Below are 25168 nucleotides of genomic sequence, written 5' to 3'. Positions count from 1 at the left end.
GGGAAGTAATTGCAGTAAAACAGAATCTCCCAGGAACTGAGCCAACAGCTAAGCAGTGTGGATGAGCATCTGTACAGCTATAATGATAAATAATAAAAGAAGGCTGGAGGTAATGGGAAATTGGTGATGTTGCAGTGCCACACTGCTCAATTCACATCATTTAAATGAAATCATGATCAAAAGACCTTATTTATTTCTTATGATACATAATTAACATGCAATTAGATGAACTATGTGTTAAGGATCAATATCAGTCATGCAGTAGATAAACTGCAATACGAAACACTTACAAAATACGAATTAATTTCTTCAAATGTCTGAACACCTTCTTGAGCAAATCCCTGAAGGTTCTAGTCATGGACACACACGTACACACATGTATACACATACACATGCACAAAAACAGATACATGCACTCCCTTTCTCACAGCTGGTGCAGGTCACCACCACCACCCCCAGCAGTGGGTGCTCCACTGGCTGCATCCCCCTCCTACAGGACATGCAGCTGTCCCAGCATTTGCTGCTGTCCACATGTAGAACTTTTATTTTTACTTTTAACACCTTATTTGCATAAGTTCCAGTGGGAGCAGGACTGCTTTTAAAAGAGGCATGTGTTTTGCTGATGAGCAAAGGTAGACTAGTATACTGCATGATATAAGTCATTAATACAAGGGGCTTTTGTAAGTTTTAGACCAGATAAAAACATAAAATAAACCATGAATGTTTTATATTGTAAAACATAATACTGTATTACAAAACAAAACACCCAACACTAAAGGCTTTACCTAAAATGACTGTCAAAAAGCTGTCATTTTTGATCTCTTTAAAATATAAACGTTAGTGGAAAAAGCTGGTATTAGTTTTAGAAAATTCTGATCATATTGAATAACTGAACATTCCCGAAAGTGTTCTGACATTTATTCATGTTACTTTATGGCAAATCCTTATAACATTTTAATTTTAAATATTTTTTTTACTCAAAAATGTAAGATATTTTTGTGTACAAGATACAGATTTTTGGAGTGCTTAAAGGAACTTCTTACAGTCTAACTAGAGTGGTGAACTGCTGCCCTGTTTTCTGTATACTTCTTTCTTTACCAAGAGATTCTCCTCGATATCTGTGTCTGTAACCTATTTACATTTGTTCCACTTGAGTAACTGCCTTTTCAGTTCAAAATGTAATGTTGGAGATCACTAGATCAAGGTCATAATTTTGCACCTACTCACAGCAGCATCTTTAAATCTTGAACAAAATCGTCAGAGTACACGTCAGCAACAGCTTTAGTAATAGAAAAATCAGCAGAAAGTCTCACAGGGAAAAAAGAAATAGAAATTTTGTGATTATAAATTTAGAACTCCTGCCGTACTTCATGGGTTTAAATACTGAATCATTCTAGCTATGAGGAAAAAACGTACCTTTATGGTGGAAATGTCTGCCTTGAATCGAAGGTGGGGTCTGGGGCAAGGGGAGATGTTAGGTATTTGTACCTGCTTCTGAAGTAATTTTCACTTTGTGTATACCAAAATTTCTGCAGTTATACATAGCTGAAGTGAATACATTGCTCTCGTAGTCTCAGACAGTCTTCTTGAAGTTTATCTGATTTCATGCAGCCTACATCAGGTTGTTCAAAAATACTTGATAACGTCTTTGAAAGACAGGCTCTAAATATTTCTTCATTTGACTTAAAACATTGTGTTACAAACAATATTGCAATAAATTTCTTCTTTTTCATGCAATGACCTTGCTATTTGTCTTCAATCATCAATTATGTAAAAAATATGAGAATGACAATTGGCTTTATAAAAAATTCTTGATTTACAGTCATTATCAAGGAAATGTAATATGCCTGGCTTCAGAAAAAGAGGAAGTGTAATAGGAAGATAATTAAAAGATCACTTAAAAAGGTTTCACTTGAAAAGGTTTCACCAAAAAATTTCACAATTTCACAAGCTTACAAATGATAATGAAAACAAAAAAAATAGAGATTTGTATTGTGCGATGCTGTACTGACTTTTAGATGAAGGTAAAATAATGAGATCTAGTACTTGTATTATTTCATCAGAAACGTTAAATGGTAGAATCACATACACCCATGCTGTGTACACAGAGGAGCTGTCAGCAGCAGTTGGACCATCATGAAAAACTACCCTGATCATTTACAGTACTTTCATTTAAAACATTTTTTCTCTGTAGATCTGTCATTACTTCATAAACCTTTATTAATCAGGGCTTATAATGCCCTTGAAAGTGTGCACAATACACAGAGCTAATCTCATCCAATACTCAGTTGGACCTTAAGTAGAATATAACTTAAAAAAAAAAAAAAAAAAGATTGAAATATATCAGGGACATCAAGAAAAATACTTAACTTATCAGAAGTGGTTTGTGCTGCCACAGTCATGGTATAGGTTTTACATTTGCCACACACTGTTGTTTATTATGCAAATAGCTATTAAATGGATTCTGTTTCACCTCTCTGTTTTTTTTTCATACTTTCCAGTACTTCAGTATTACTCACTGAAATACCTCAGGATTTTTTAGAGATCTATACCTCTGAGAAACAGGTGTTTGTGCATGTGTATGTGTATATTAATTGATTAAGTGTGTAGTATGTTTATTATAAAAGCCTCAATATTCCATGTACTTGCTTTTCTTTAATCTTTCATATCCAATATCTTAAAAGCAGTCTAATGTCATGTTTTTCCTTTTTACCATTAGATGACTAAAAAACCACTGGAGTGATACACAAGTGAAATCAACTATAATAGAATACATTTTTAATGTAATTTCATGTAATTTTATATATGTAGCAGTATTTTAATTTCTAAATTACATTTATAAATTAAACCACTGTGTTATACATCTGTTTTGTTTTATAGGAAAATACGTCTCTCTCTGCATAATCAGCACATGTGCTGCAGCCAAAAATAAATATTGATTTTTTGCTTTGTTTGGTTTATTCATATCTTCACATTTTTGGAAGAAAATATACCACAATGTCTTCCCAGATGCTTCTTTCCATACTGCTATTCTTAGGAAATTGGATTTTCCAGTTTTCTGAAACATTTAATCAGAATTACTTTGGCTTTTCCATGGGGATCAGAAAGAAGTAGTTGTCTACAGATGTCTAACATTGGTAAGACATCCTGTCACAGCCTGTGTAGACTGGGGTAGGCAGTACTAACCAACATTGCTAATTTTTTTGAGTCTGCAGTTTGCAGAATGCTTCAGTTAGGAGTTGGCTTTGCTGACTGCCATTACTAGAGCCAACTCCTAATTGAAGCAAGGTTTAAAATATGTTGTTTGACTCAAGATATGAATCTCACCTTAGAAGCAGTGAACGTGAATGGGGAGAGAGACCCTTCCCTCTTTCTACTAGATGCATATGTCCAGGGGATACTCTATAGTCCCTCCAGATCAGGTGGCAAAGAGTGACTCGTGGTCCTGCAATGTAATTATTGTTTATGCATGCACTTGTTCAGAGTTAATGAAATAATGTGAGGCCTGTGTCACAGACAACTAGAATGGTGGGTTTATATCAGGGTTTGGATGCTTAATATTGTGTAGTTCTTGAGCTTAGAAAGACTGCTAAGATGCTTTTCAAAGTTAGTGCAGGATGGAACGAATCAAACATGCTGCATTCTTATCCGGTCTACCAATGAGAAGTGAATGTTGCACCCAGGTTTTCCTTCCTTTTTTTGTGTCACTGCTCCCACCAGAACATAGTAAAGAACAGATGAATGAAATATAAGCTTTCAGGACCAGGGAGTGAGCTGGAGGCCATGCTGTTTGGCAGTATAGATGCATTCTGTTCATCTAGTTACTCTTTGCTCCCAACTGAAAACTGGCTGGATGTAGACACAAGGACAATGCAGTAGTTTTACCAGCCCAAAGTCCAGGACTTATGTACAGGTCAAGTACACAGCTTTAAACAAATAATTTATGTTGTAAAAGGTAGTAATACATTACCTATCACAATGCTCCCAAGATACTCAGTCTTTAACATCTTTGCCTTTTTTGGTATGAAAACATTGTTATCTCTTTTTATTTATAGGGAAACTCAAGCACAGAGAGGAGAAAAAAAAAATCCCCATATTGGATTTAGGTACCAAAATATTAAGTGTGGATATAATTTATCATTAAGTGGCTACTTCCTAGAATGGATTCCTATGTGAAGTGCTTTGCTTTGATTTACAAGACACAGGAGAGTAAGCTCAGTGGATGGGAACTGTGAACTTAAGTGCATCTATCAAGATGTTGTCTACAGCTAATCAAAAGGGAAATGCAGAAGTCAGAGGTGTCCTAAGTCATATGCACTATGCAACTTCTGGATTTTGCTCATGATTCCTATCCCTCACCTTCTTTTCCTGACTGCTAAAACTGAAAAGAAAACAAGAAAACACACAGCTCTTCTGCAGAAAAGATTGTAAAAAGCATTCATATAGGAACTTTAGGATAAACATTCTCCTCAAACTCCTGCTCCAGAAGATCTTAAATTCCTTTGTATAATAAAGAAACAAATAAAAGATATAAAAGTGAAGTTTCTAGAATAGGTCCTGTAAGGTCAACTCTTCACAGACATGATGGGATTCAAACTTTCCGATTCAGGAGCAGACAAGAGAAAGACAAGTTAGGATAAGGCTAAGAACACAGTTGATTGTCTTACTCTATTCCCTGCAACATCCTGGTTTTATGTCAGCACAAAATTCCTTATTATCTCTTTAAATTTTGTCAATCTTAGACATCACTTTAAAATGTAATGTTTTCTTCATGGACTACCTACAATCTTTCCTCTCAACCCTCTGTCTCTTAATCTCCTGTGTGTTATCCCACATCTTTTGTCCCTCAGTTACATCCTTGGCTCCATTTCTTTGCATGTTTCTCTCTTCTGACTTCTATTTTTCCCTCCAAATTATTCTAAAATATTACAAGTAATGTATGAGTAGTGTGAAGTGGTGCTGTTATTTTAAAGGGTGTAGATAGTGGCCTTCAGAGAAGAAATAATTATCTGCAAAGTCCCTCCCCCATCCCCCCCACCCCACCCTCACTCCCAGGAGTTTGGGGAAATTGCAAAGGATGCTGTAAAAGGAGCCTTCTATGAAACGGCAAAATACATAGGGCAGAGCATGTAAAAAAACAGATGGGAAAAGTGGTGATGTAGCCATGTATACTGTATGGATATGTCGGTTTGGGGCCAGTAATTGTCCAAATCACAGGGATTTGCATAATTTAAAAACTACCATACAGCTGTGGGTCAGTAACTTATGAAAAATCTCTATATGCAAGCCGTGATAATTTTATTGGAGAATCATATTAAGTAATATTTGAACCAATATTAAATTCAAGGTTATAATTACTTAACAGCAGGAGTAGAACCATCAATGAGTTGAAAGTAAAAGAACTATGAAATATTAACAAAGTTTTAATTTTATTTTAAAATGTTATGAGTCACACTTTGCAAATTCTATACTTGGTTTACAATTAAGGAGTTATTTTAGTCACCACTCAGAGGGCAGGGTTACTCTTTCAAGAGTAACAGCTTTTCAGGACAGAAATTTTATCTTCGAGTCCTTTATAAAGCACCTTCCAAATGCTCAGTGAAGTACTGGGAATGAACAGCCCCTCGGCTCCTGGATAGCTTGGTGAATGAATGTTGAGAGAATGCTACAATCCATCTATACAAAGTAGTTTGGAACATTTCAGTTCCCTAAATTGAGTAAGTATCCTGGAACATTTCAGTTCTCTGAACTGAGTAAGTATCCCTCCTTAAAAATTATGTGTTTTGAAGATACATCTTCAAAGTTCTCAACTATAGTAGCACAGGAAAGGGAACAGGGTACAATAGCAGGCAGTTAAGGGGCTTGACAAAAAAGCATTTTATTGTCACTGTATCTGTTTCGAACAAGAAAATTAAAATCTGCAAGAAGTAGTAATAAAACTATAATGAGTTACAAATGCTGAAAAAAATGTTAACTTGGTTACTTTAGGAAACATGCAGCGGTGGTACTACATAAAAATGTTATCTAATAATTAGAATTTGTGAACATTTAATTCTTCACACCAGAACTCTAGAAAAACAAAAACATTTGGACTACAGTTAATGAAGTATGTTATGTATGTGAACCAGGTTATGCTTGAAAAATGAAGCCTGAAAATAGTTGTTGCCTCCTAAAACTTTTGTTTTGAAATTATCTATTAATTGAAGTTATTTTAAAATGTCAGTGGTGTTTTATCTAAATTCTCATAAAAAAACAAACAAATGCAATAGAAATAATTGCCAAGGGTCTATTTCCTTGTCTTTAACTGCCATAGCCTGCATCATCAAAACCTGTGTGGTCTTTCCCCTTTCATTCTAATGTAGGAAGGTACTAACAACAGACACTAGAACTAGAATGTGGTTCACCTAAATTTTAGTGTTTACACTATAGTTCTGTACAGCTAAACTATACACTTAATGCTCACTATAGTCAATATGGATGGAGATAGTACAGTTGGTCTCGTAAGACCGACATTTGCTAGACCTCTGCAGCTGCGCAGAATCTATTGGCAACACAAACAAACCAAACTGCAGATACCTACATTTTCATGTTTGAAGGTGTATCCTTCCCCGCTCCTGATAGGATGAACTGAATGCATCCTAGCTATCGAAAACAACCAGGAAATTGAACAAAGGAAGAAACTGTGTCTGTTATGAGAATATTATAGCACTGTGGCTGTAGTGGAGTACCACTACTCTATTTGTACTGTTTAAATTAACCTTCTACCTATCTGTATGTGCCTGCATTCCTGCACTGCAAAAATATTTGTCTGTTTGTGGAAACACCACATCATCTCACCTTCATGTTACTATCTGCTTTTATCCTTTTCCTTTCATTTCCCACCCCCCCCCCCCCCCCCATTTATTTACCTCTACCTAGTTAAATCTAGCAAATAAACATATGGCCATAGAATTAACCAATATTTCCAGCTATCATATTATTTATTTTTGTATGCCTTACTACTTCTGCCTGTGTCTGGTTTTCAGTCTGTAATATATATAGAGAGAGTTGATTTTTCAATTGATTTTTGCAGTGCCTAGCACAACAGGACATATTTGTGAGTGCTTCTATACATACTACCACATTAAACATGATTAATAATGTATATTTTTCTGGCCCTGAAATATAGAGCCTGTTTAAATACTGCATTTATTTGTTTTCATTTATTTAAATCAAAAGTAATAAATTTACAACTATTTGCAGTTTTAAGTGCACCACCACATTGTTATTAACACAATAAAGTCACATCAACGTTAACAGTAAATTCAACAATAAGCTTTTCATTGATGATTTCAGTTTCCTACAGCTTCAACACAGTTTAGCATCACTCTTTTCTTTACATGTAGTGTTGAATTTATTTATTTATGTTTCTTCTCCTTTCTGTTCATTTTTTCCCTATACTTCTGACAGTTTTCTGTGGCATCTGATAAAATCGTTACTTCTTGAACCTGTGAAACGGAGGTTTAATCTAACACCACGGGGTCTCCGACAGAAAGATCACTGTTACACGTGCCTGTTATTTAGCTGTACCATGAGAAGACTCCTATAAGGTTTTATATGTGTATATATATATATATATATATATATATGTCAGTATCTATGTTACTGTGAAAAGCCTACAGAGAAAAAAAAACTGTTATAAAGTTTGCTAGACAGTTATACACCCTTTACAACCTGTAGACAAGTTGGAGCATATACGGTCTCTCTGTTTCAATCACGTTTCCGGTTTCCTGGTTTTTTTTCTGATATCATACTAGTTTAATAAGGGACTTGCATATTTCTTCTTTTTACAGTCATGTAAATGTTTTAACAGTTTGTAGAGAACAAGTATGGAAGTTGATATGACAACAGAAATGAATGTTTTCATGAAAAGCATGAAAAAGGCAAGATTTCTGCTAAAACAAAAAAAAGAAAGCAACATATTTAAAGATGTGTTATGGACTAAAATTACATCAACTTCTGCTGAGAAGTAGAGAGATGGAACGTCAATAAAAAATTGAAGTACATACAAAGGTTAAGTTTAATGTGACTCATAATTTACTCTTAATGACTTACTGATTACTTGTTGTAAAGACAGGTGTCCATCATAATCACTCTGACCTGCTTAATCCCCAAGATACTTATAATACCACTGACTGCCTAAAGTCAACGGGTGTCTCTTGTTGAGAATATATTTGGAAAAATATCTCTCACAGTAAAATGATGCAATACCTGCCATATTTCATATTTGTCTGAAGTTTTTACATCGTTTTTACTCACATAAGTATGCTTGCAATCTGTGGTTACTGCCCCACTACTCTTTTAAGTGAAAAAACGGTCTTTTATAAACATCCATTAGTTTCTTATTATCCCAATTTTTTTAGGGAAACAAGTTACACACTTTCATGCATGATGACAAAGGCTATAACTTGGCATTTTATTTTATGTTTTAAGGATGTATTTGCGACTAGCATAGTTTCCTAGAGCTTTGTGCAGTGAGCTTTTGCAGTTTTCTGCTGTGTTTTGAGAGTCGGTTGGATTGTTGAGTTGTTTCTGTCTATTCATCTTGTTTTGATAGCTCTAGTCATTCCACTGTCTCAGGGGCTAGAAACCAACACCCTCTGTCAATATTGAAAGAAAAAATTGCGATCAGGAATTGCTCTTATTACATACTTTTTAAGGAACTCTTATACTCCTGTTATTATAGTATTTTAATTTCTTTATCTCAAAAATAGAGACTTAAAGATAGACAAATACTCTATTCTCCTTTCCCCATTTTATTTACAGATTCAAAATTGACATGTATATTTAAAAATATATGCATGTATCTCAGTATAAAATGTATGCATTATATATAAACATATGTATATATGTAGAATATTAACTTGAACTCATGCTTGCATTCAGTTCAGGTTCTCACCTGCCTGCACGTCTACACCTGGTAAGAAAATGTTGTGATGCTATCAGTGATGGACTGAAATTGTATACCTCTATTTTGATATTGCATTTCACCTCACCATTGCTGGTTTACTCTCAGGCTCTACCATGACAAATGTCCAGTGTCCTACCACAGTGGAGTGCGTGCTGCAATTAACAAAGCAGTTCTCATTTCTTTGAAATCTTTTTCTGACAGTATGGCAGGACTGCTGCAGGGGCTTGCTGGGCACAAGAGGGCTGTCTTTACAGCAGCTGTTGGGTGCTGTGGCCACAGTCCAATCGAGCTGGTATTAGAGGTTTAGCTGGACAATCTAATGGATTTATTCCAGTCTGTAACCTAGATTTATTCCCTTTAGAAAGAAAGGTTTGTAGAAATGATTTCAGATAAGGAAGAATCCTGGTGCTTATCCAGTTACTGTCCAAGTAGGGGACCGGAAATCAAGAGAGCTGAGAGATTTATCAATATGGATATGACCAAAGAAACAGTCTGGTTAATCAGCATCAGGAAGAAGATTTTCAGGACAGAGTTCAGGTTTATGCAGAAAATGAATGCTGCTGCCTGGCAGTTGCCTAACATCTTTGTTAACAAAAAGGCCAGCTAATACGAGAACAAGATGACAATGAGAATAACCTATTCTAAAGAGAAGTGTGGTCTTCTACTGCAATGAGGCAAAAACCTCTGTAAAAGGATTTTCAAGAGGTCCCTGAAGTACAAGCCTCTGGAAGAGCTCTGACTGTCACAGTGCACTACAGCAAGCCCCACAGCTTTTCTCACTGAACCAGCCTAATGTATAACCTGCTTAGAGAGTGAATCTGGCAGTGAGCTCCTGGAGCCTTTTTGCATCTTAAGTTATCCTCTGCAGTCAGGCACGCCTGTGTCAGGAACCAAAATGCAGTGAATATTTTTATATGTATATTTTGAAAAAAGGACAACAACCTCTGCATAAAACTCCAGCCATCTCTACACAAATCATGCCTCTTATTTGCTACCTTCCAGGGGACCATGTGGTGTGGGTCCAAACTGCTGAGACTGGCATGCAGAAGAAGATACAAAATTGAGTTCAGTATCCAAAAGACTGCCAGAGTGCTGGGTATTGTGAAATCAAAAAATGTTTGCTGACATACCCTTTCACTCCCACTGCAGTTTCTCTGGGGTTTTGCTGGTCAAGCACCGCTTACTTGTCAAATTCCTATTGCATGTATTTTTTGACACCTGATCAGCTTCATCCTTTTCTGCAAGCCTTGTTTCTAAAAGATAATCACTTTCCACAAAGTAAAATAAACTTTGGAGAGGTTTCTCCATTATAGGGAGCTTAGTCCTCCATATTGTAAAGTCTAGGAACAGCCACAAGAGAGGATATGGAATGAAAGTCCTGAAGGCCAAAGGAGCCCAGGAAGGCTGGACATTCTTCAAGAAGGAAATCTTAAAGGTGCAGGATCAGGCTGTCCCCATGTGCCAAAAGATGAGCTGGCAGGGAAGAAGACTGGCCTGGCTGAACACAGAGCTATGGCAGGAAAAAAAAAGGAGGGTTTATGACCTTTAGAAGGGAAAAGTAACTCAGAACTATAAGGATGTTGCAGGGAGAAAATTAGAAGGGCCAGAGCCCAACTAGAACTTAATCTGCCTAATGCCATGGAAGACAATAACAAGTATTTCTATTAATATATTAGTAACAAAAGGGTAGCTAAGGAGAATCTCCATCCTTTATTGAATGTGGGGAGAAACATAGTGACAAAGGATAAGGAAGAGGCTGAGATCCTTAATGACTTCTTTGCCTCAGTCTATAATAGTTAGAAAGGTTGTTCTCCAGGTAACCAGGCCCCTGAGCTGGAAGACAGAGATGGGGAGCAGAATGAATGAAGCCCCCATAATCCAAGGAAAAATGGTCAGTGAGCTGCTACACCACTTAGACATACACAAATCTATGGGGCTGGATGGGAATCACCCAAGAGTACTGAGGGAGCTGGTGGAGGAGCTCACCAAGCCAGTCTTATTCATTCATCAGCAGTCTTGGCTAACTGAGGAGGTCCCAGTTGTCTGGAACTTAGTAAATGTGATGCCCATCTACAAGAAGGGCCAGAAGGAGTATCCAGGGAACTACAGGCCTGTCACTCTGACCTTGGTACCAGGGAAGGCTCATCTCCATGAGCAGATCAGCTTGAGTGCCATCACATTGCATATACAGGACAACTAGGAGATCATGCCCAGCCAGCATGGCTTTATGAAAAGCAGGTCCTGCTTGACTAACCTGATCTCCTTCTGTGACAAGGTGACTCAGTGGATGAGGGAAAGGCTGTGGATGCTGTCTACCTGGACTTTAGTAAAGCCTTTGACACTGATTCCCACAGCATTCTCCTGGAGAAACTGGCTGCTCACAGCTTGAATGGGTATACTGTACACTGGGTAAAAAGTGGCTGGATGTCCAAGTCCAAAGAGTGCTGGCGAATGGAGTTAAATCCAGTTGGTGGCTGGTCACCACAAGTGGTGTTCCCCAGGGCTTGGTATTTGGCCTGTTTCTCTTTAATATCTTTGTTGATGATCTGGACAAGGGGATTGAGTGCACCTTCAGTAAGGTTGCAAATGATACCAAGTTGGGTGAGAGTGTTGATCTGCTTGAGAGTAGGAAGGCTCTGCAGAGGGGTTTGGATAGGCTGGACTGATGGGCCAAGGCCACTTCTATGAGAGTCAACAAGGAGAAGTGCTGGGTCTTGCACTTGGGTCACAACAAACCTATACAATACTATAGGCTTGCGGAAGAGTGGCTGGAAAGCTGCCTGACAGAAAAGGACCTGGGGGTGCTGGTTGACAGCTGACTGAACATGAGCCAGCAGTGTGCCCAGGTGGCCAACAAGGCCAACAGCATCCTGGCTTGTATCAGAAACAGTGTGGCCAGCAGGACTAGGGCAGCGATCATCCCTCTGTACAGGGCACTGGTGAGGCCACACCTCAAATACTGCATTCAGTTTTGGGCCCCTCACTGCAGGAGGGACGTAGAGGTGCTGGAGTGTGTCCCAAGAATAGCAACGAAGCTGGGGAAGGGTCTGGAGCACAAGTCTTAGGAGGAGCAGTTGAGGTAACTTGTTTAGACTTGAGAAAAAGAGGCACAGAGGAGACTTTATTGCCCTCTACAAATACCTGACAGGAGGCTGAAGCATGGTGGGTCTCGGTCTCTTCTCTCGAGTAACAAGTGATAGGACAAGAGGAAGTGCCCTTAAGTTGCATGAGGCAAAGTTTACATTGGATGTTGGGAAAAATTTCTTCAGTGAAAGAGTGGTCAAGCATTGGAATAGTCTGCCCAGGGAAGTGGTTGAGTTCCCATTCCTGCAGATATTTAAAAGATGTATAGATGTGGCACTTAGGGACATGGTTTAGTGGTGGACTTGGCAGTGTTCAGTCATAGAATCGTGGAATAGTTTGAGTTGGAAGGGACCTTAAAGATCATCTAGCTTCAACCTTCCACTAGACCAGTTTGTTCAAAGCCACACCCAGCCTGGCCTTAAACACTTCCAGGGATGGAAATGCTTTCTAATGTCCAGTCTAAACCTCCCCTGGTGCAGCTTCGAGCCATTCCCGCATGTCCTATCACTGGATAGCAGGGAGAAGAGCTCAGCACCTCCTTCTTTACTTCCCCTCCTCAGGAAGCTGTAGAGAGCAATGAGGTTGCTCTCCACCCTTCTTTTCCCCAAACCAGACAAACACCAGGTCCTTAACCATTCCTTATAGGACAGTCCTTCCAGCCCTTTTACCAGTTTTGTTGCTCTCCTCTGGATGCATTTGAGTACCTTAACATCCTTCTTAAATTGTGGGTCCCAGAACTGCACACAATAGTGAAGGTGAGGCTGCACCAACACTGAATAAAGCAGGTTAATCACCTGCTTTGACCTGTTGGTTATACTGTGATGCACCCCAAGATAGTTTAGAGCTTCTGCTTTTATTCATTTTCAGAGCAAGTTAATTAATTCATAGCATTTCTGTGATGTCAGCATTTGACAATGTAATACTTTCTTTCTGAAGTATACGTAAATCATAAAATACATGATGGATGAAAAATCAATATTTCAATGTGTTACTAAGTTTATAGATCCAGAGGAGCCAACACTATTTTAAGTAGCTAAACCGGTTTATCTAGTGAAATTCTGTTTGACATAATCAAGGTTTTGCCTCTTCTCCTCTCCTAGGTCCAGAAAATCCTTTTACATTCAAAATCAAATCAGTTGAACTAAAGAATCTATTACTTTGTCAAAAAAAATAACCCAGTTTTATTCCTAGGAAAGGTGGATGATTGTTCTCTTTTTTCAATCTAAATTCTCCCAGTACAACTCCATTTGTATGGGTACAAAGAATAGTCTAAACATTACTAAAAAAAAAAAAAAAAGTAGGCTTAAAATGCAAACCACCTTAGTATAATTCTTATTGACTCCATCTAGGGTAAATTTACAGAATCATGGGCTCTAGAGCTAGATGAGAAATCTCGTGTCATGTGTTTGGATCCCCTGTTTTGTAGGATTCAGTTTAGTATGGTTGAAATGCGTTTGTTCTCAATAATCTCCAGTTAAAGATATCCTAAAAGCTATGCTGATAACTTTCAGTGGTTCTGCCAGCTTTTTATTATTTTTTTTTTCCAGTTTAAATATTAATCTTGCAGAGCCATTGCACTCAAAACAGTTAAGAACAGAACAGCACTAGGGCAAGACAGGGTGGTTTTTTGTTGTTGTTTTTGGTGGTTTTGTGGTTTTTTTTCTTTAATTACAGTTCTTTGGTGTTTTGTTTCCCATGACAAGTACCTAACCAGAAACAGCGATCTATATGTCGTTAAACCAAATGTAATTCCATGACTTTAATTATGAATGGCTTAATGCTTAACTGTTTTGTGTGTGTTCTTATAACCCATCCAATTTGAAAAAGCACATTTAAAACAGTATTAATGTCTGATGTGTGGGGTAAATTTTCCTCTCTTTAAGTTAAACAGAAGACTTCTGTTTAAGTAGTTATGTTGAGAGTGACAGTCTGTAAGGAAATGTTAAGCTTTTATTTCATGACTATGTATTTTTTTCATTGATAGTTTTTTATGTAAATAGCAAATAAATAACAAGAAATTCAAAGAAATATATGACATACTGGAAGGTGAAGAGGATTGCAATGGTCCTTTATTCACACAGTATTTAATTTCACAATCTTAAATAAAATTGTATCATATATGAGGTTTTACCTTGTTAGAAGTAATTCATGCCTAGGAAAAGAAACTGATGGCCACAGCCTCCATCCCAAATCGTGCAATCACAGACTCATAGGATAATTCGGTTGGAAGTGACCTCAGGAGATCTCAAGTCCAACCTTCTTCTCAAAGCTATGAGATCAGACAATATCCATTTTCCTCTTGAAAATGCTCAGTTTGCTTGACTGTCTTCATGGTGAGGACATGGCACCATTTTTAAAAAATTATTTGTTTTTTTGTTTGTTTGTTTAGACAAGCTTATATCCAGCTGTATACTAAGACTTCTCCATGACAGGACTGATGTGTTAACAGAACAGGTGACGTTACTTCATTTTGTGGTTGGGGCTATAAACAGAGGTCACAGCTGCTTCACTATTTACTGTAGGAACAGGGGAGATACTATAGGTGTTTCCTACACAGCTGTTTTCTGTTTAGGCTTTGTTGTGTACAGCTTTAGCTGGTGGTTGAGATGGTCTATTAAGTTTTACTCACTTTAAAAGTTGCAGGCTTATCGTCCATGCTGAGAGTCACTAAAGTCAAGGAATGACATTCTTTCCTTGGCTCAGTGTTTTTTGAAAAAAGTCTAGAGAATACAAGACTGGTATGATGTGATGCAGCTGGCCTGAATGCAGTGATGGCATGTACTAAAAAAACCCTATAGTGACTAGTGATTTCTGATAAAAAATCTAAGTCTAAAGCTCTTCCTGTAGGAAGACTGTTATCAAAGTTAAAAAGATGTCACTTCCATGTTCTTGTTCATGTGATCTTAGCTCCATGGAAAGTCTGTGGGCATTCCACGGTTGGGAACTGAACTGACTGGTGTGAATTAAATAGAATTCAGCCAAAAAAGACTAAAAATATGCTTTTATGCACATTGGCAAGATATCTATAATGTTTGGTTTATTCCGTGATCTCTTCTTCATCAAGAACCATGGTAACTTAAGAGGTCTGTTTCTGCCTGCATTGCAGTTTGGAATGTATTATATTCATGTTCTCAATACTAAAGACCATTTCATAGGACTGGTACCTTTTCTACTTTTTTAAAAAAACATTATTATTATTAATATTATTCATATTGTTGCTGTTGTTATTACTATCGTTAGTAATATTACTAGTATTACTGGTATTATTAGTATAGATTAGCAAGGCACCTTACCAGATAAACAGAATTCAGGCACTCCAGGAACTGCTGGATTAGATGCTCAATATGTAAATTAATAAAACATTGTGGCAAACTTAGACTTAACCAATATTAGAAAATATATAGTTGAGTATAATTCAAAGACTGTATTTGTTATGTTAGTAAGATTTTCTGAAATTGGAATGACAAAGCTTGTAAACTGTACTTTTTAACATTGAAGTAGACGGCATTATATAACTCACATGCTACAGTTCTAGATTTTAACATTAATAGATTTCAGATGTAAAAAAATCAAGAGTTATAACTTCATTAATACGCATCATTATTATACTCCCTGCAGCACCACCAAACAACAGTATCAAATAATCTGTATTTTTTTTCTTTCTAACCTGAAGATTAATACGTTTACACAATTCTCAATTTTAAATTAGGGGCAAGAAAATAAATAAATATCTCTCTCTCAAAAGAACACAAAAATTGCTTCATCTATCTTATGCCTTCATGAAAATAGCAGGGGGTTTAACACATCCAGTTGAATTGTACATTATTGCTGCTCTGCTCCACTTAGATACAAATTGAATTTAAATTATAACTTTTTTAGTTCAATTAACAGAAGTATTGCTTTCATGATGTTTGTTTGCACTTGGTTCATTGCTTTTATGTTACAAAGAATGAATGAATCCTAAAGGAATTATTTCCCATGGAATTCTAACCTTTTATTATAATCCACATAGTTAGTTGGTAAAGCTTAATAATTATGTTGATCTTTTCTGTAGGAATATTTAAATTCTGGAAATGAAGCACTGTGTGTATGCAAAAATAAAACATGGGTTACATTTCAAATGAATTATCAATGCTTTCTCTTAAGGATCAGCTTAAATCCATCTGTCATTTAAATATTTGTGCTTTTGCTGTACGTTTACTTTTCCTACATTCATGTTACAATTAATGGTATACATTACTCTCACTTTCTGGAATCTAGTTATTAATTATACTTCCTTTATCCCTCTGTTTTTGTTAATAAACACTTAATTTTATATCTCATCTTTGTATAATACATCCAACTTATTTTTAACAGCAGAGACTTCTTAATGACTTTTTTCATAATTAACTGGTAAGTTATTTTATACATAATGTTCTTTTTAGCTTTTAAGTTCATCTGTGAAAGTAATTCAAATTACTAAGCTCAGAAGAAAATTAATTTGATGGTATATGGAAATGTTCTTTAAATATTTTGCCTGAGATTGTAAGTACAACATTCTGTCCTTCCAGCACAAACATGTCTGAAAAAGACTATACGAGTACCTAAAATAAGAAAGAAAATATGAACTCAAACTAAAATACTACTTCTAATCTTTGATGAAAATATTTCACAGGCTTTTTTAATGCTTTATATAATATTGGAATCACTGCAACAATATATGTTAGCTAGTTGTGCCACTGAACTGTAAAAAGATATTGTAAAGTTAGAGCATACTGTTATTCAGACTTGGAATACTTTGATTTTATAGGGGCCATTTAGGTGGTGGGGGGTGTGTGTGTGTGTTGAGTTTCCATGGGGATGGAAAGAAGTAATGTATATGTGTACACACACATACACACACTGCAGAGACTACATTATCTACAGAAAGAAAAAAAAAAAGTCAAGATGTTGGAACTAATCAGAAAAATAATATTAAAATTTTGACACTTCTAGGAAAAAATAAAAGTAAGCCAATGCCATGTTTGTACATATTTTGTATGTATTATTCTATTATTATGTCTCACCAGGTGCTACAACTATTGAAAAGTATGATCTCAGAACGAATATATGGATACAGGCTGGAGTGATGAACGGCAGGAGGCTTCAGTTTGGTGTTGCTGTCATCGATGACAAGCTGTTTGTCATTGGAGGCCGGGATGGTTTAAAGACATTAAATACTGTTGAATGTTACAATCCAAAGACCAAGGCATGGACTGTGTTACCACCAATGTCAACACATAGACATGGCTTAGGTAAGAAAAAAAAATGTTTTAAAAACATACCACATTTTTTGGATATGTAATTTGTAATGGAAAACAGTACTTTTAAGCTATCATAGCACTCTGAACAGTAGCAATAACTGATTACACTGTTCTTGTTAGATCACTAAGAATATATAAAAGGTTAAAGTACATTTTCATAATTTAGCAAAATAATACTGGAGGACAAAAAAAACCAACAAATGAAAGGCAGAGGAACTGGGAAAGAAATCCTGAAACTTATGTAAGTTATTGATAAAATTCAGGTTTGTATGCACTGATTTTGAAAAGTAAAATATTTATCAAACAATCAAGGTATTTATTTTTAATCAAAGCATTATGTGTTTTCATTTATCCAGTATGATAGAAAATGAAGGCTATAAACACTGTGTCAGTGATGGGCTGATGTACTTTAAAAAGTACTTGTGGCAATAGTTTTATCATGACTGACAGCATATTTTCCCATAGCCTTTTTCAGATAAATTCTTTTTTGTTTTGGATTGTTTTTTTAACAGTATTATCCATACTACTGTCAGCATTAATCAAGCCACATTGTATTCTTGTTCTCTACTAAAAAAATATACATTTGGTAGGGTATTTTTATTATTTTTTAAATTAAGCAAAAGACAGAGATAGTGTTTTCTTGAACAAAAAGGTAGTAATTCTATTATGTGTATCATATATATACGTAGAAAAAACCTCAAATTTATTCAGTTACATAAATAGTTTCTGACATTTCAAAAATATCCTTTTTTATTTTGAATTATAGAGGGATGAGATTTTTTTGCTTAAGGAAAGGAGTTTGGAATCTATGGGACATACCTACCAGGATATAATTTTTATAAGGTGTATAAAAATGAACTGTTCATTATCTATTCTGCTAAAATTGCTTGGTGTGATAGAATCATTACAACATCGTGAGAAATAAAAACAGAAAAGACATGCTAGGTTATCAAGCCCATTCCCTTCAGTTACAATCAGCAGCAAGTCCTTTAATGTACTACTGTGTCAATATCTCACAAAGTGAAGATGCTTTTCTATTTCCCCCCTGCTATTTGACACTTCTAATATGCATTTGTACAGTGGCTGGCATAATGCATTTTTGCTATTAAACATGTCCTGCAATAAAAAGTAGTGATGGGAATCTATGTCAAATGGCATCGTAAGACTAAATAGGTCTGTGATTTAGAATTGTTTCCGAAGTTTAATTATAGTGCTGTAGAAAGACATGCAATTTCTTTTTTTACCAGTGTTCCAGAATTTTACAGAATCTGTTATTACTTTCAATGGTGTTCCCAAGGATGGGAAAAATGCAACAGCTTCAGCTATAACACAGGAAAGTATTAAAAAACCATTAGGGAATGCTTGATAGAGAGAAAATTTTTCCCACTGATAAGAGGTATGGAACCATGTTTGAAACCCCTTTGTGATCACTTCAAAAAATATGTATTATTTTGGGCTGATAATTCTACAGATGTTTTTGGTCAATGGATTTTAAAAATACCTTTATACTTTAAGTAAAGCTGTTCAGGAATGTTGATGTTATGACTGGAGAAAAAAACGGTTTATTTTCTATAGGAGAAAAAAGGGAACACACAAAGAATTTGACCACTTGAGGGTTTTTTGGTTTTGTGTGGAATCACTTCTGAATTTTTATATTGCAGAAATTGGGGCTTTTTGTAAACAATGCGTAAAATGAGGAAAGAATTGTAGCCTGGGATTTTATTTGTGATGATGAAAATGATTAAATGCAGTTGTTTGGGAAGCAATAGAGATGTCTTTTTCTTTATTTGGATTTGCCTGAGTGTCATGATATATTATTCCCTGAGAAGTTTAGTTAATAGAATTAAATTGCTTTTTAAATTATAAATATTTGAGTATTTTTCCAGGAATCCCATAAAGTTATTGTTTTGAGTAAATGCCCTTTGTAATAAGAAGTTAATCTGCAGTAAGAAATCTTTTTTCATTTGTTTTCTAAAATATGTGTTATGTTATATTCATGTAGTGATAATGCTAGAGCTGTTCATATTGGATTTTGTATACAAGAATAGAAATATGCACCCATCCTTTAGAGTGATTTTTTTTTGTTGACATCAGCAAAAAAAAATCAGATGTAATTCATTGTAACTAAAGTCACAATGGAGCAATACAATTCACTTTATTCCATCTTCATTTAATCTTCAGTAGAACTGTGTGTGTAGAAGTGGATGTATGTAGGAATGAGAAATGAGAAAATGAGAACTGACAGGTCTTGTAGTGAAAGTACACAGTGTAGGGTGTTGTATGTTAGTCTCATTGCTGTCAGTGGAAGATGACTGGAAGCTGTGGTAGGGGTAGTGCTTGGAATAAGTGATGCTAAACTGCAAAAAAGAAAGGGTGGGCTGTGGGATCCAAAACTAGCATTTCAACAGTGATTCTAATATCCCTGTCAAGTAGGCTATAGAACAGTATGGAATATGAAAGAGTAATGAGAAATGTTAACAGATGAAAAGATTGTGGAGAAACTGCAGTATCGGTCGAAAAGCTGGTAAGTTACCTCACAAAGGGAATAGGTAAAATTAGAGCTAACAAATAAAAAAAAAAGATAGGACTTTCTATTTATTTTGGCCAGAATCAAGGACATGATTACCCTCTTTTTGATCCATAAATAATAATGGTACCTAAATACATATATATGTATACCAATTCCAATATACATGATACGTGTGTATATATATGTATACATGTCCATATAATTAATATATATTATGATGCACCTGTGTGTATGTACATATACACACACACACGTATCTGATTAGTCTAAACTTATTGCATCTTTTTTTTCTGTGGACATTGTGATTCATAGCACTTTCAGTGCTATATATATTTCAGTCCATAATACAGAACTAGTAGCATTTTACAGCTTACAAGTTATAAACTACCTTCCACTTCATCACAAAGTAAATGAAATCAGTTTACCTGCATTAGAAGTATGCATTTATTTCCCAATCTGTGTGCCTGTGGAAAAGCTGTAGGTCCTTTCCTTGCATTGTCACCAATTATAGAGTATGAAATGTCCAAGTGTGAAGAAGTTTAACTGATAGCTGAATTCCAAATGCATCTGTGTACTTAAGACATTGCTGAAACTGATAATATTAAGGAGGTTTGAATGTTTATTAAATACTTCATTTCTTAGTAATTTTACTTCTCATAGAGGACTGTTTTTGAAATAATACATTTAAAGTTGATGCTTCTATTCATTTAAATTTTCTCCTCTGCACGTCAAGTACAAAATTGAATACAGTAATATTTCCTAAATCATGAGGCACAATTAATTTCATATGGATGTAAATTTGCATTAAACACTAATGACAAAAATGATAAACCAAAACACTGACACCACTCAAGGTGGAAATTTGCAATAGAGGCATGCAGATATAGATTTCCGAAACTATTGTTGTGATTCTTTAACAGGACTATACATACGAAAATTTACAGAGAATAGAAATGCAGTTAAATGTGTTACAAGTTTTAAGAATAATATATGCTACATAAAGTTTAATAAAGTGAACTGCTTACCCAGCAAGATATTTTTGGTTGGTTTATTTAGGGGAAAGGGAGGTTATTTTGCCGTGTCTTAACATAGAGAACTAACCGCTATGAATTATCTAATAATGATAATTAAATCCTGCCTATTCAAAGACAAATTATGAAACTTGCTTGTATTTTAAAAAAAATAATTTTCTATTAACTCTGAAAAATTTCTAGAAATGCTAGGCTCAGTTTTCATCATTTCACTCAGATGATTATTTCTAGTGATCTTCTATACCCCACAGATATAACTCTTAAGATTTATGTGCAGACTTGCACATGATAGAGTTATGTCATGAAATCACTCTCAATGGAATGATAGTGAAAATTCTTAAGATCTTTTGATTATTTGTGTCATTTAAAGTTCTTAAGATGAAAACCTTTGGTTAAAAGAAAAAATATTACTTGGGACTAGATAATTTTACTGAATCTTTCATTTCCATTAAAGTAATGCTTATTATATAGTAATTCAAATCCTTGTTAACTGTTCAGAATATTCTTACATTTTCTATCTTTATTTTAATCACTATCGATAGCTGTCTGGAGAAAGTGTGTTAAATCAACATGTCATGGGAACATAGTGTAATAATTTCTTTATCAGAAACTACTTAAAGAAATTATTCATCATGAGAAATGCATGATCCTTATTACCAATGATTCATGACCCTATACTGATGAGTCAACATAAGATCCTGAGTATTAATAATGAAAATTAGTACTGAAGTGCAGATTGATGTAAATTTAGCTTTATGCTTTCATTGATGCAAAATGTCACAAAAATTTATGTCCTGCATAATGAATCTGTCTTGGCTTTGATTTTATTCTAACTACATGGCAAATCTCAGAAGGAAAATACATGTAGATGTAAATATAAAGACATTAATCAATTTAAGCCTATACATTTTAAAAATAATTAAATGATGGTTTATTTTTAACTAGTTTTAAAAGAAGTATTTCATAGCTGTCATGTTTTAAAATTAATGAGATGCTTTCCAAAGAATTTTTAAATTTTCAAAAAGTAATTACTGTTTATCAAATATTTTTAAAGTGTGTGATAGCTTAAGGCATATTTACAAACTCTACAGCTTTAAAGAATTAAGAATTTAGGGTAGGATTCATCCCCCTAGGTAGGAATATATATAAAATAATAGAACAACTGAGCTGGCATAGTCCCATTAAAAAAAAAAAAAAATCATATTTAGGGTTAAACACCTTGGGTCTCTGGAGCAGTTCCTGCCTCTCAAAGTAGAAAAAAGATTATTGGGAAGACTGTAAGCTGGAAATCTGCTTACTGAATCTGCCTTTTATTTGTAATAAAAAAGCCTACATCAATTTTATCCATATTGGAAGTTGATTGTCAACCTATTACCAAGTTTTGTACTACTGAAAGAAAAAAAAAAAAGCTAACTTTATTTTTTTATATTCTATTTTATATGTATGATTGAATTAATATATAAAAAACCTTTCAAATTGGAAGGTACTTCTTGTGTAATTAACAAAGAACATCTTGGCTGGGCTGTACAGTTCATTCTTACAACCATTTCAGCAATGGTCTGTCATGATTGCCGTATGAGTGTGATTACACTGCTGCTGTTTGCTTGAAAGATCTGCTTTCAATTTACAGTTTATTCATGAAGTTGTTAGAGTGAATCTCTTGCTGTTTGTTCTCTACTTTTTGACTGAATACTAGATAACATTATTGCTAGGAACCACAGCTCACTCACAAAATGGCAGGAATTCAACTGATATTAAAGAAGAATTAAATGTTAGGAAGTTTAACCTGGAACTGGGATGTTTTCCAGGACTTTAATCCTTTAACTTCTAATTTATTTATTTTTTAAAAATCTAAAAATGACTCCTGAAAATAATTAAAAAGCAAACAAACAAACAAAAGATAAATAATCTGTAAGTTATTTACATCTTCAAAAATCTTAAAAAGCTACTTGGGTGGTATTAATTTAACCAAATATAGATATCTGCATCTGAGTAAACTCCCTTTATAGTAAAAGAGAAAAATAAATGACTCAAAGATGGATGTCATCTTAATTTAATAGATCCTAGGGTAAAAGGTTAAAAATGAAAGAATGAGCATAAACAAGGACCCACACAAGTCATATTGACACTTCAGATGCAGATAACCTTTGCACAGCAGAAGACTGCCCACTTGCAAGGCTGGCTACCATCATTCAGCAAAATATTGTATTACATTGGTTATATTCCACTGAAGTCAAGTTAAAGTCTTAAAATAAAGCTATAAATCTTTTGGTTTAGAATTTTTGTGAAGCCAAATGTTAGTACCAATATAAATCTTTTAATCTACCAAGAAATTCCCAGAATCAAAGCATCATATAAGAGATCATACTTGGACAGTCTTCCTCCGTTTCAATAGACAGAAGACTCTAAATCCTTTCTTTGTAAGGGCATTTCAGTCTACAGCCTGAGAGATGATTTGAGTACCACAGCTTGAATTACCTTATAAGCTGTACTTGACAATAGGCAGGTCTTTTTTTCATTTCAGTGAAAAATTAAAACTAATAGATTGGGCTAACTTTATTCAGTTATACAGAAACTAAGAATCTGGATTTGTACAGAAACAGACTCAAAGCAATAACAGTTCCCTATAGCTCAAATTTTTTTATCATGGCCATTGACTTTGAAATGTCATTTTACACTTCTGGCTTTAGATCTGATTTTTGCCTATAACAATGTGGATGAACAGAGTAAATGCACCAAGCGTAGTTGCAGAATCTTGACAATGTTTTCATTTTCCTTTAAAACACAGAAGAAAAGACTCATAAGTAACTCCTTCTTAGCCAAATGTGACAGAATATTCTCTGCTATTCCAATATAGTCCTATGTAGTTGCAATTGTTTAGGTATAGCCTAAAGAAAAAAAAAATATTGCAAAAATTAACAAATGTTGCTTTCCAATAAGTAATCCACTTCTAAGAAACAAGACTGAACATTTTTCTAAATAAAGGTAGTATTTGGCAATTGCATTTATATGAGAACATATAGAATCAGCCTGTTCCTAGCCTTATGTCGCTTTTAAGTGCTTGACATAACAGAGTATAGCCAAAAATCTCACAGAGAAATCATTGCATTTGGTCCTGGACCAAAACGCTCCCTGGGTAATACTTCATTGGTAGATTCAGCCATTGCATTAGTCCTGCAGTGAGGATTTGGACTCGCTGCATAACATTTTTCTTAATAGCAACATACTAAAATTAAGCTTCAGGTCAATACAAGAGTTTTCTATCAAATATGACTAGAATAAAAGCTTCAGTGTTGGCCTATGAAAAAAAGAAGTGTCATTTAAAAAAAAAAAGTATGGGTTGTCTTTTTATAGGAATATTTTATGTTGCTTGCTGTGCTAGCCATGTATAAGAAAACTTGAAAAATTATAATTAAGCATGAATAAAAATATTTTACAGTGTAGATAGATCAGTTAGATTATACTTTGGACTTGTTAAATTCAGAAGTGAGTTAACCTAGAATTTTCTATTGAAAATAATAATAAAAAAGCCATACTAAATAATTTTAAATATTTGGTATAGCAAAGCTAACTTAGATTCCACTAATGAGTTGCACTAGAACTTTTAAAAAGAAACCCAAAGGTGTGGTATTGGGTATTCATGCATGTGTGCATGGATGATTTTAGAGATGTCCAATATAGAGATATTCTTGAAAAACTGTTTAAGGTACAAAATTGTAAAACAAAATGAAATAGGAAATTTGTAGGAAAACTATTTAAATAAAACTAACAAAATAATGAAGTAAGTGATACCTTAAAGCTAGAGGTAACATAGGTAGTATCAATGGGACCACTTACCAGTTTAGTACTTTCTGGTGGAATTATTTCTTAATATATAATAAAATGGGTGGAAAAAAACCCTGCCAACACAAATAACTATTAAAATAAATTTATTCTACATAATAAAAGTTCAACAAATAAAATAGTCATGAAGCAAATATTTTTAATTCCTTTGCTTTCATGTGATGAAATAAAGAAAAAGTCATATTTTTAACAAAAAATTTCTAAAATTTCAGCAGATTTTAAAAATATGTCTTTAGTGCAAATATCAGAAAAAGTTTCAGATACTGGAGACCATTATAGTTCCATAACAGCAAAACAGTATCTGATCATATTGAAACAAGTGAAGGAGAAACCATAGGTAACGCATAGGCTGATAACACAAATTTATAATGAACAGGTCATTACAATAAGAATTATGCAGATTAAAGATACAGTTTATGAGGACAATATGGAGAGTGATCGCCTTGCT

At 34.7% G+C, this 25168-nt stretch overlaps 1 protein-coding gene across 4 annotated transcripts in view; it reads left to right on the top strand.

Annotated features, from left to right (window-relative positions):
* KLHL1 (kelch like family member 1) overlaps nt 1-25168 on the top strand; it is a 240184-nt gene that overhangs the window by 171920 nt on the left and 43096 nt on the right. For all 4 annotated transcript variants that reach the window (XR_008820324.1, XM_056329293.1, XM_056329292.1 and 1 more), the window contains one exon: nt 17083-17307. Coding sequence is in view for 3 of the 4 variants with exons in the window: in XM_056329293.1 (XP_056185268.1) it covers nt 17083-17307 (225 nt within the window). In the remaining variant the exon portion in view is untranslated. The remainder of the gene's footprint in view (nt 1-17082; nt 17308-25168) is intronic.

The sequence above is a fragment of the Falco biarmicus genome, chromosome 2 (genome assembly GCF_023638135.1).
Source record: "Falco biarmicus isolate bFalBia1 chromosome 2, bFalBia1.pri, whole genome shotgun sequence".
NCBI lineage: Eukaryota > Metazoa > Chordata > Aves > Falconiformes > Falconidae > Falco > Falco biarmicus.
The sequence above is the reverse complement of the archived record's forward strand: the minus strand, read 5'-3'. Positions and strand labels throughout refer to the sequence as shown.